The sequence below is a fragment of the Eupeodes corollae genome, chromosome 1 (assembly GCF_945859685.1).
Source record: "Eupeodes corollae chromosome 1, idEupCoro1.1, whole genome shotgun sequence".
Taxonomy (NCBI): domain Eukaryota; kingdom Metazoa; phylum Arthropoda; class Insecta; order Diptera; family Syrphidae; genus Eupeodes; species Eupeodes corollae.
The window spans coordinates 243,708,256-243,721,296 of record NC_079147.1 but is presented as its reverse complement, the minus strand read 5'-3'; the positions used below and the strand labels follow the sequence as shown (position 1 = coordinate 243,721,296).

The 13,041-nt window shown below is 32.6% G+C and overlaps 1 protein-coding gene across 1 annotated transcript; it reads left to right on the top strand.

Annotated features, from left to right (window-relative positions):
- The first annotated feature begins 2,100 nt into the window (after positions 1 to 2,100).
- LOC129949513 (uncharacterized) lies at positions 2,101 to 4,339 on the top strand. The gene is made up of 2 exons (XM_056061032.1): positions 2,101 to 2,399; positions 3,064 to 4,339. The coding sequence occupies exons 1-2, from the start codon at positions 2,101 to 2,103 to the stop codon at positions 3,950 to 3,952; spliced, it is 1,188 nt and encodes a 395-aa protein (XP_055917007.1). The 3' UTR covers positions 3,953 to 4,339.
- Positions 4,340 to 13,041: the final 8,702 nt, after the last annotated feature.

The window sequence follows — 13,041 nt, the reverse complement described above, 5'->3', positions numbered from 1 at the left end:
GCGTTAAAAACTCTTAAGAACATTGAGACACGACACAACTGGTTTATTGTATACTGTTCTGACAGTTTGATCAAAAGTCTATTAGACTGTTGCAAAGTGAATGGCATTTCATCGTACCAATATTTGAGAACGAAATCATATAAGATCAATTCGAGAATTTTATAAATATCAAAACTACTTTAACTTTTATCTGCAGTATTCAAACAAAGGATATTGTTTTTGTTATTCATGTAAAATCTTACTATACTATTGATAGATTTTCCAACAAAACACGGGTAATATCAATCAATGAATTTACTAAACGTCAGAAAAGTCATTATTCGTACTAAAGGGTAGTTTCATTTTAAGACCCGGTATCGATTTTTAATAAAACACAAATTATTTTGGAATTATTGATATTTCTTTTGATAATAATAATATTCATATTGGTATGGTTTAGTTACGTACTGAACAAAATATCGGACACATCCATCTGATAGTCCAAATTGTCGTTCACCATGAGGTATAATCTCATCCCTTAGCTCTTGAATTATTGCTGGCATTTCGATGTTTTCCCATCTCCCACAGACCCGGTTTGCTCAAATTTTGCAAGATTTTTCCGATTGTACGCACATTTAATTAAATTAAATTAAATTCACCGAAAAAATCACGAACTACACGATATTTCTTCTGATTTTAAGGCCCATTTTCATAATAAGCCCAAATAAATTTAACGCGTTGCTCGATTGTGTATCATTCCATGTCTCCCTTCGGCTCTCATACGGAACTAATTTCAACAAATAAGGTGTCAAAACAGAGAGAATTTTCCGTAGACTATGCGAAATGCATTTTATTGAATATATATTAATTTATAATTTGTTGAAAAAACTTAACTTTTTATCATAAGAAAAATATGAAATACTCAGAAAATATTATGTTAAGGGTAATGGTTTGTGTATTTGAATTAACTTATTTAATACACACCATTTTTTGTCGTTAAGCTAGTTTCATCCCAAGACACAACTCCTCCTAGGACAACTCATCCCGGAAATGAAAAATACTTGTAAGCTTACTTAACGAAAACAATAGTTTGTGTATTCAACTAGTTCGTTCAAAGCTCTTTCCTTTGGATAGCTTTACTTAAATTTCATATTAGAAAAACCAGGATGGAAAATAAATTATCTGAAGATAAGAAAGAGGCAGAACATGTATGTTTAAATTGTAAAATGATCCCCAATTGGTTATGTAGTAAGGTAGGTGTCTAAAACGGATAAAAAATAGTTCATTAGCGTAGTTCCTATATATCACAAGAAAAATTTGTAAAATAAAACATTATCTATCATTTTTGAAATGATTTCAGCTTCAGCCAAATAGACACGACCCTTTTCTATAAATATTGAACTCTTTAAAAATGTTTGTATTTCATCAATTGTAGAGACTATTGTACAATGCATTCAATATATATATTTTTAACAATTTGCTTAAAAAATAGGGTATTGTACGATTTGCAACATTCGAGTTGTTTTTTCTATGCAAAGTAATTTTCTAAAACGAACAAATTACAACGCATCTTCAATTTAAAGACCTTAATGCTGCAAATAAGGAATTGAACATCACATAAGACAATGTCGTCATCTTCTCAAACTTTCATACTCCTAGTTAAAAAAAAAACGATGAATGCCTGTTATATGGCATTGCTTATATTTTAATGAATGCTCAAAGTTGATATTGTTTTAAACACAAACTGTTGACACGTAGACGTACATATGAAACATTTGATATTATATTTAAAAGTGATACTTAAGTAACCCAAAGATTGTATTTTTACCAGTCACTACTTAATGTCACATGTCTGACATGAATGTTCAAATTCAAATGGAATGTCCAAAACATTTGATGGACGTTTCATAGTCAAAAAATTTTGTTTTTTAATTTTCATATTTGTAAAAACGAGTCAACATCAATTTCCAGAGCTATTTTAAAAATCATCAACGTTAAGGCTTCGGCCACGCAATGAGCGACGAGCGACTGAGCGACCGAGCGACGAGTCGCTGAGCGACCAATCTGAGCGATGGGTGGCCATTTTCTAAACGACACGTCGCTGAGCGATTAGTTGGAAAAATGCCTTCGTCAAGTGCGGTTCATCGTAGCTTACTGGTTGAAAGTCGCGCTCATATTTATAGATCTGTAATCAGATCGAGAATCCGTAGATTTGGTGTACACCCCATAAATCGTGAAAGGGAAAATTATGGTGAATTTCATCATTTATATCTAAATCTTCGCAGATTTCCAGATCGCTTTTGGCAATATTGTCGTATGTCAGTACCATCTTTTGATTTGCTGTTGGAAAAAGTTCGACCAAAATTAACAAGACAAAAGAAAGCAATTAGTCCAGAACAACGGCTGGTTTTATGTTTAAGGTTAGTTTTTTTTTTAATTTTTTTAATCTTTATTTGTATTCTTCAGTTTACCCAATATAATATTTTGAATGTCAGTTCTTATCTCAAGTTTTTCAAAATTGTTAAATTGTGCCATAAATGGCAAAAGACTTTTGAAAAATTGAAGGTCATCACTATCCTCTTCTTTTTTTGCTACCTTTTTCTTTAAAATTTGTAGTCTTTCTTTTTCTAACTCGAGAAATTCTGACTCCAAATTGTATGTTGACGCTCTCTTATTTTTATTTTTTCGCACGTTTTGGGGGCAGCTGGTGCTCGTAGAAGGAGTGCTGTTTGTAAGCATATTGACACTTGAAAGGGTTACATCCTCTTCTTCCAGTAAATCTGATATTGTTTCTGCGAAAAAACGATTTTGAGCCATTGAATAACTTTCTGGTTCTCGAAGATTTCCCTCAGTTGGATCGGGTTCAATTGTCTGCCTCGTAAAGGCCATCATTTCAAAAAATGGCCATTTCGGTTTTGTTGGTGGAGCTTCGGATCCCGATACTGGACGTGGAGCTTTTCGAAGAACCCTTCGAAAAGCGTCTTTTAGGTTTTTCCACTTTAGTTTTACATTGGCTCCTGAAATTTGAAATATAATTATACGTACATATACTATTTACAATTTTTGTATCTTCAATGTTTTCAGATTTCTCGCAACAGGTCTTTCGTTTCGAGATTTAGCTTTTGCTTTTCGAATGGGCAGAAGCACAGTAAGTAACATTGTCTTGGAAACTAGCGTTATCATATGGGAACAACTTGTGGAAGAATATATGCCTATACCAACAACTGACCACCTTCGAAATGTTATTAACGATTACTACCGACGCTGGAAATTTCCTAACTGTTTTGGCAGTATTGATGGTAGACATTGCCAAATTCAATGTCCAGCAAATTCTGGCTCTCATTATTTTAACTACCTGCATTATTTTTCTATTGTACTGCAAGCTGTAGCTGATGCTGACAAAAAGTTTCTAACAATCGAGGTGGGTGGGAGAGGAAAACAAAGTGATGGTGGTACATTTTCTGGATCTACTTTGTTCAAATTACTTGAAGCTGATAAATTTAACGTTCCACCTCCACAAGCATTACCAGAATCAAACATTGTTCTTCCCAATTTTTTAATCGGAGATGAGGCTTACCCCCTGAAAAACTATTTACTAAGACCTTATCCAAGGAGAAACTTAAATGCTCAAACAGAAAACTTCAACAAAAAACTTTCAATCGCAAGAAAATGCATTGAGTGTGCATTTGGCATATTAAGCAAGAAATGGCGGTTTTTACAAAAAAACATCGAAACGAAGCCAAGCACTGCAGTTCGTTTAATTAAATGTGCTTGTATACTGCACAATTTTGTGAGAGAGTGCGATGGCGACAGTGACCTTGATTATATACACGTGTCTGCAGAAATGGCTAATGACTTAGCTCAAACAAATGCAACCACCCAAGAAGAACAGTCCCGTTATAACAGAAGCTCAAGCAATGCGTTGAATACAAGAAACGAGCTTGTGCAATATTTTTGGGAATTCGGGCATTGAACAAAAAACACTACTATTTGTAAAGATTAAATAAATTAAACTTACCAGAACAATTACAAATTTGTCCAACTTTTTCCCACTCTTTATCGGTGACATTTTTATTTTTGTGATCTTTGTGGGTGTCCTGCCATAGCATTGGGCGGCTTTGGACAGCTGAAATTAAACTTTCAATGTTTATTGTAGACATCTTTTTTTTACGTCGCTCAGCGATCGACTGAAAAATTAAAACAAATTTGATTGCTAAGCGACGTCGCTCTGTCGCTTGAAAATTCGCTCAGTCGCTTACGGCTTATGTGGCCACCTCCATACGATTTCATGTGTTCTAATTTTTTTGAGTCGCTCAGCGGCTCGTCGCTCGGTCGCTCAGTCGCTCGTCGCTCATTACGTGGCCGGACCCTTAAGAATGAGCATTAACAAACAGGAATAATTACTTTATGGAGATTAATGGAAAAAAATGTTTTTGAATATTTTAGTTTTTTTAATGGAAAATCTTATAATAATTTTTGTTTTCTTTTTTGTAGATGTATATCATCACGTATACAGAAATAGTCCCACCATCAGGTAATTTATTTGTTATGACTGCTAAGACGCTACGATAACATTTTGTTTGATCTTTAATTTTGCTTACTTTTATTTGATTATTTGGTTTTCAGGAGTGGACTCATTTTCAACTAATTCCTAAAACCTAAAAAAAGGAAATCGGTTTAAAATATAAATTGGAGTTCTTAAATTCATTTCGATATAGTTTCTTGCTCTAAATTTCTATATCTATCACATTTTGAATCCATTTACTGGGTTGAAGATAAGAATCAGGAATTTTTTTTCAATGACAGAAACTTGTAATGATAGCTATAAACGACCTGTCAAGAAAATTTTAATGCTTGTTTTCAATGATGAAAACTAATAATAGCTTTAACTGGCTCCTTAACTTGACTTGATTGGAGGTAAGTTATGACTTTTGTTTCATATTTGAAGAAACGGAAAAAGAAGTAGAAATAATTTTTAGCAAACCAAATTTTGTCTCTTCGAAGTTTCAATTAGAAAAATGTTCTTTTAAAAATTGTAGCCACGACCCATGACAACATCAGATCCTCACTACAAAAATTAAAATGGATGGAGAACAGTTGTGTACTTTATCAACATCGTCTTAATAGAAATATTAATATCCTCCCTCTAATACAATCATCAAGATCAACTGATGAAATCGCAGAAAGTATAATGCACGCAATAAAAACTTCAGCTTCATATGCACTCATCAAAACCCAAAAAGCTGAAACAGTAAATAGATGGTTTGATAGTTTGATAATGGCTGCAAGCGACTACGAAAGAAATCCTTTGTGTTTTTAAAGCTTTTCAGATCAACCAACGCTGATTTCTTCAAAACCCAGTATCTGCACTGTAACTCGCAATGCAAACAACTATGTACAACGAAAAAGATCGATTATCTGAAACTTGTTACTATTAAACTTATCTCTTGTAAGGACTCGAAAAAATTTTGGAACAATGTAAATGAACTAGGAGGACGCTCTCAACAAACTGCAAACAATAACCCTATAGGAGAAGACAGTCTTGCAAATCATTTTAAAAAGCTGTTAGCAATTAAAGATACCACCATTTTAGAGTTTAGCTATGCGCAACCACACACCTGTGTGTCCGAACAAGACTGCCCAATTTCATTGAATCAATTGCATACAGTTTTGGATCAAATGAAAAATAACAAGGCACCTGGTGTCGACGAAATCCCTTCCGAATTTTATAAAGTCGCTACTTTACAGTTTTAAAACTACCTGCTAAACTTCTTTAACCAACTCTATGTTGTCTATGATGTCTCCGTTCCGATCTGTTTTAATAAAGCGATTATATATGCCATTTTTAAGAAGGTGGAGATGAGCGTTGCTGAGAATTATAGGGGCATATCTATTCTAAATACTCTGCGAAAAGTTTTTAGCTAAATTCCCTATGAGAGACTTATCAGATAGATTGAGTACAAACCGCTTAAGTATTTTTCAAGCAGGGTTTCGGTTGGGATTCTCTTCTGTGGGTTATATCTTCGCGCTGTCTAGTATAGCATCAAAGTATTTGGACAATTCTAAGAGGCTCTACGTTTGCTTCGTTGATTTTAAAGCGGCCTTTGACACGGTAAATAGGCAAGCATTGATCTACAAGCTATCATCTATAGGTGTATCTAGGAAATTTCTTCTATTATACTCCAAATTCCTGGATTCAACAACTGCGGCAGTTTGGAATCGAAGCAACTTATCGGAATGGTTTCAGACGTCTACGGGTGTTGCCCAAGGATGCATTCTCAGCCCAATTTTGTTTGTCCTTTATATCGATGCTGTCACTGACATTCTTCCGGGAGGTGTATTTTTTGCGGACTTCTTACTCAAAGTCTTACTGTATGCTGATGACCTGGTGGTATGGGCTGATACACCATGTGCTCTGCAACTGCAAATCAACAGACTTCAAGACTACTGTTTAACGTGGGGCCTAAAAATCAATACAAGTAAAATAAAAGCTATGATTTTTGAATCTAGATACCGAAGAAGGCTACCGGAGGAATCATGGACCATCAACAATGAGCGCATCGATGTAGTAAAGGAGTTCAATACCTGGGAGTGTTGATAACATCTAACCTTAACTGTAGTAAACATACAAAGGAGAAGCCAAACCAGCCATAAATCTGATGTGGCCAACGTTTTTCAGCACCAGCAACATTGATGTAGCATCGAAGTACCGAGTGTTCAAAGCAACAGTTAAGACTTGTATGGGGTGTAAGCATTTGGGTACGCACAACATGAGGAATTCAAAAGTATCCAGAGGTTCTTTTTCAAACGACTATTCAGATTACCTAACGCAACACCAACGTATGCTTTACATGTGGAGTCAGGTTTAGCACCGATTTACATCCAAAATCTTAAATTGCATGCCAAATATCTGACTATAGTAGTGAAAAGAGAAAACTATCTACATAAGTCAATTCTGTTAAGGCAACTTCGGAGAAACGCAACACCTTTCAAAGAATGGAACCATCTTGCTGAGGCACAAAATGTAAAGCTTCCTTTAACTGAAAATAACGTTATTGAATGGCAAAATTTACTTGATGACCTGATTGCTAAAACTGATAATGCGATATATTTATAATATCTAGAAAGGCCATCTTCTTCAGAAAGTAGAAACATTTACATTAACCTGAAACACCAACTGTCATCTAATATAAGTTATTTTTGCAAGATTTATCACAAATTTGCACTCTCTGCAATTTAAGAGAACTTGAAGGTACTCGCCATTTTATAGCAGCTTGCCCAATATTGCAAGAAATAAGGCGATTATATTTCCAAGCCAGTTTTTTAACTTTGATCGAGCTTATTGATATTCTCAACGGATCAATTGGTTTGGTAAATCTCTATAAATTTTGTAAACATGCGTTTTCATATCGCAATAGTTTTTGAACCTTAAGGAATATTCTCCTAGTTAAAAAAATAACAAATATTTGTGTTTCAAATCACTTGAAAATTGAATAGTAGAGATTTATGTAGGTAAGTCGTTAAAATTGCTTAAAAGTGTAATATCTTTCAAATTTAAAATATAAAATGTATCTCAATTACTATGATCTGCTATAAACTAATTGCATTTTAAACAAAAATACAACAAAATAAATAAAAAATGTAAAAAACTTTTTATTGAAGATTTAAAAACTTTTATATTTTACTTAGGTATATGTATGTTAGTTTAAAAAAGACGGCAGCTTTGCCATGTCCTTCTGCTCTTAGTTTAAATAGATTTTAAAACTTATATATTGTAATAAAGAAATGCATTTTTCTGAGCAAATCTTTAAAAAAAACACCAGCTTTCTGTAATATATAACGCACAAAAAAACATCCTTATTGTATGTTTATTATATTGAAAAGCTATAATCACTTAGTAGACTTTAAGTTTTTAAATATTGGTGCAAGTTTGTAAACATTTAAATCCTACTTCTAAATCTTTTTGAATTCGTAGTCCACTCTTAAAATGAGTTTTAGAATGAGGGTTGAAATTTTGATAATTTAAAAACAGCAAAATGCTTCTTTATCATTTTTAAAGTATACTTTATCCATTTGAATTTTGTCATTTCATAATTTAATGCTTCCTGAAGATCAAAAATTTTAAACCTCGAACTTATCCATTTAAAGAGTGAGTGTTAATCCGATATTAATAAAAAAAAAAACAAAAACGAATCTTTTAAAATTTTGAGACAATGCATAAAATGCACAATCAACAGGAAAGATTACAAAAAATACCGCTAAAATGAGTGAAACAAAATGTAAACAATTATATTTTTAATAGTTATTTTATACATTTTTTTTTCCTTTGGGATATTATCACTTTGTCATTGTTGCCGGATGTGGAGAATTTGATTTCTGTTTTTATTTTTGTTTCGTTCTTCGTTCTGTTTGATTTAAGCTTGTTTTACAAAAGTTGGCTGTCATTTAAACCAGACTTTTTAAATTACGAACAATTTAAACTTAAACCAGAACTTTTTAAAAACTTTGCGCAATTGTCTAAAGTGCAAATAGAAAATAGAAAAGAATAGTTACAAAATATATTTAGCAAGCACAATCACCGGACTCCAAAACTGGCCCTCCTATTAAGTTAAGTATATTTAAAAAAATTGAGTATGATAAATCCAGCTCTGATTTTCTTTTGAGTTACACATGTTTATGTTTTTGTTTGACTCATATAGCTTTTGGTGTTAAGTATGAAATAAGCCAATCAGAGAAAAAAGTTCAACACCTTTTTAAGTGGGAATTATGACCACTATCCTTCGCAGAAAAAACAATTTATTATGAAGTTGGGTTAAGAGGATGTTATTTTTGTTTGTTGATTCTCAGAAAAAGTCAAAATATGTATTGATATGTGTATTTATGTAGTAAGTATTTTAAAATAATAATGAAAACATTCATTGTGAAGGTATATTGTAATTATAAATTTAAAACACCAGAATTTTGATGTTCAGTAGATTCCAACATTTAAAACAGAACAAAATATTTTCATAAATATTCAGTTTTTATTATTTTTACAAAAAAAAATTTACACACAATCAAAATAATCTCTTCTTTGTTGCTAATCAAGCAAAATTCGTTGAGCTGCTTTTGAAATTGTTGAAATGAATTTTGAATATTCTAATTTGGTAGAAAATTTCACGACATTTATTTCTTAAATATGATTTCTGACATTATTTCGATCAATCTAATTTTTCACTCCATTTTTTAATAATTCTGGACGTATGTATTTCAGTTTTTCAAGATTTGCTGATTTTTTGAGATACTATAATGACTTTAAATATTCTCGCCGAAAGTCTTCGTGATGCATTAAGTCGTTCTTTAAATAAATATGAAATCAAATTGATTATATAGGGTCCACCAAATAACTTTTTTTCGAAAATGCTTTAAAACATCGATTGTAGCTTCAGCTGTGTGGCACGTAGTGCCGTCCCGTTGAAACAAAATGTTGCCAATAGCCTCCTCTTCAAATTTTTGAAGAAAAATTAGTTCAACAGGCTCGATAACGATCGCCATTGACTGTTATGCCTCTGGACCAAAATCGGCACGAAGCAGTGACTCGTTTTGGGTGTATCGGCTTTCAATATATGCGTGCCCCAAATGTGACAATTTTGCTTGTTTAAATACAATATCAATATCAAAATGAGCTTAATCTGAAAAGATGATTTTTTTGACAAAACCGGCATCTTCTCTAAGCGTTGTTCAAGCGTATACACAACCATATTCGTTCAGCGGAAGGATAAAACTAATAATTTATAAAATCAGACATGGGATAAGTGTTACCATTCACGAAATAAGCACTAGTTAAAAAAAAGTTAACATACGAGTAACATAAAAATATTTAGGTGATTAAGCAGTCTTGTTGAATAATTCTTCATTTCGAACAAAATATAAACAGACGATGCCCCAATGCCAGACTGTCAAACAGTCGATTTCGATGGATGTAATAGTGATTCGTTAATGGCTTGAAGGTTTTCTTCGCCATTTCACCAATAATGAGCTTTATCAATAAACATCGTAAAATAGGTGAAGTGTTCTATGAATTAGAAAGACTTGCTCTGGCGTTTAATGTGATTAAAATATACTAATATTTTAAATGGGAAACTCATTTTGTTTGTTAGTTTGTCTGTCCTTCATTTCGTAACGAAGCAATGTTATGTCATGATATTTTGTGTGAAGGTATTTACGAGAATGGAGAGTGTTTTACAGCGGTCAAATATCTTATTCAAACAGATCAGCTGGAAACACTTATAACTGGATTTTCAATATACTCTTTTTTTATAACACTATAATAACAATAATAACTAATAACTAACACAGACTACCTCCCTACCTAATTTCTTATTAAATATAGGAAAAAGATGGTTAAAAACCTATGCCAAGGGATAAGAGAAACTAAAGGAAGATTTTTTATGACCATTTTTCTCTTAATAGTAGAACAATAATTTTAACAGATAAAAGATTGACATAAACAGGATCAGGACAACTGAAAGTATAGCTTTATATAAATGTAAAAAAAGAAAGTGCAGTTTAAGATTAAAACGCTTCATTTAAAATTTGATCCCCATATTTAAGTGTTGTTTTTCAATGTGCATATAACTTTGTGACATACATTCACTGCCTAGGATAACTCTTCTTATTTCAGTCAATATCGCACATCGTCCAACAAAATTAAATACATCCTCGCACTCTTTCAAGTTGCACATGTTGCATAAAATCGGTAAGTAGTCACGGTGAGGAATGTAGTTCAAATTAAGGAGGAGACTCTTAGCCGCTGAATGGACGAAATCCACTTCGGGATTGGATTGTTTGTAGAACTACTTTCTTTGGGAGACGATAACTTGGCATATCCAGAGCTTTGAGGATGAAATCGACCTGCAACTTAAGTTTTTTTCTGTAAATAAAGGCGATAAACTCGTATCCAGCATGATCATGTAGTTTGGTGTACTTGATGAAAGGTGGAAAGTCCGTTGTATGAAAATCTGAGCAGTTTTTCCACTTGTTCATATTTCTGATCTCCCCAAGCTTGCACCGTATAAAACATAACTGATTCCGATACAGCTTCGAAGACCCTGAATTTACTGGTGGCATGATTTTCTTATAATTTAAAACATTGCTTCCACGCTACATTTATAGCTTTTTTCGCCTTAACAAGTTTGTCAATGAGATGTTTTTTCATGCTCAAGTTCTTAGTAAAGCAGACTCTTAGATATTTGTACTCTTTCATCAACTCTACTCTTTCACCGTTATGGTACCATTGCTCCCTTGCACCCGATTTGCAGTACTGTATCGAACTTAATAAACATTCCTACCTGTAATAGCTTGTAAGACAGGGCATTACGATCCACGGTTTCGAAAACAGCTTTGAAATCAATTAAAAATGCAAATAGTTTCTTACTTATGGATAGAAATGAGTCAGCAATCGAGCGGAGTACAAATATGTGATCGACGGTAGAATATCCCGATCATAAACCAGCTTATAAGCAGGTTATTAGTAGAATGTTAACGTCTTTTATGACGAGTTCAAAAACGAGATTCTTCTGTAATTTTCCAGAACTTCAGTGCTTCCAGAATTTTGTTACAAAGTACAGAGTAATCCTGAACTTATTGCAAGTGCTTACAATGATTTATAAAACAACATACATGACAATCAACTTTTCTGTCAAATAGCGATTCTAGAAACGATGTTGTTTTAAAAATAATTTCAAACATGTTGGATGAAGTCGCAGGAGATAAAAGGGAATATTTGTCATGGATTCAGAAAAAGAGGATACCCAGTAGAGTTTCTTAACTCACTTAAGCTTTCCCTCACATAAGCAGCAATGGAAATTATTTTTTCCAGTAATGCTTATGTTAATTTGAATGGATGTGATGATGATTATGCTTATGTGAAATTTAGATACCCCTCGATTATGTTACTTGGGCGAAACGTTATTGGTGGTAATAACTAAACCAGCGTTGCGTTGGAAATGGTGAGAAAGTTATTATTACTGGAACCCCAATAATTCTTACAGATTTACCATTCAAATTCAGAAGGCTTCGATTTTTTATTAAAGTTAGTTTGGCAATGAAAATGAATAATTGGTAAGGGCAAACACAAAACGTAGCGAGGGTTAGCCTAAAAAAGCTTGATCACTTTACTTTTGCTTCCTCTTTATTTCTATTGATTACGATGCTTATCAACTAACTCATAAATACTTGCTTCTGGAATATCCACTCGGGTAAAGCTGCGGGTAACAGCTATTAAATAATAAACTACCAAACCTCATTAAACAGAGATACCAAAACAGTTTGGAATTCCCTACTGTCAACTTTTATTAAGTAAACCAATCCAAATTGTTGCTATTTCTTTTTGAAACTTAACCGAAAATTAGGACACTAAGAAATATTTAAAAATTAACATCTACACTCAATCCATTACATAACTAAATTGAAGAATCTAAAGGAGAGAGACTTTAAAGTTATAAAAATTTAAATGTTATTTTACAAAATAAACGTATTAAAACCACATTATGTCGCAATTAATATATGTATGTACATAAAATGTGTTCTCACTTACTCTAAAGTTATCAACAACAACAGTGAAGTCTGCCAATTTTGCTCTTGATGTCAATTAAAACGATATTAAATTTACATTTCTCATAAATTCAACACACAATTTCGTTTATTTACTATTAATTACCCAACGTGCCTTAAATTTTTCATTATTAATTTGTATGTTAAAAATGTCATTTTGCTGATTCAAAATGTCAACCTTCTTTTACTGAGCCATAATTTAGTTTGAAATGAAATTATATGAATGATATGCATGATGATGTTTCACTGTAATTTATGTTAATCACAAAATATATCACCGGAATCTCAAAAACCTTTCTACATACAATCTACACCATAATCCACAAAAAGAAGAAAATAACTTTAGTCTAAAATTTGGAATGGTGTCTAGGATAAATGTCAAATGGGATAGATGCCAAATTATTTATAACAAAGCAACAACAAATAAAAAAACTACTAAAAAATACGTGTTTTTGGTTTATGAATGAT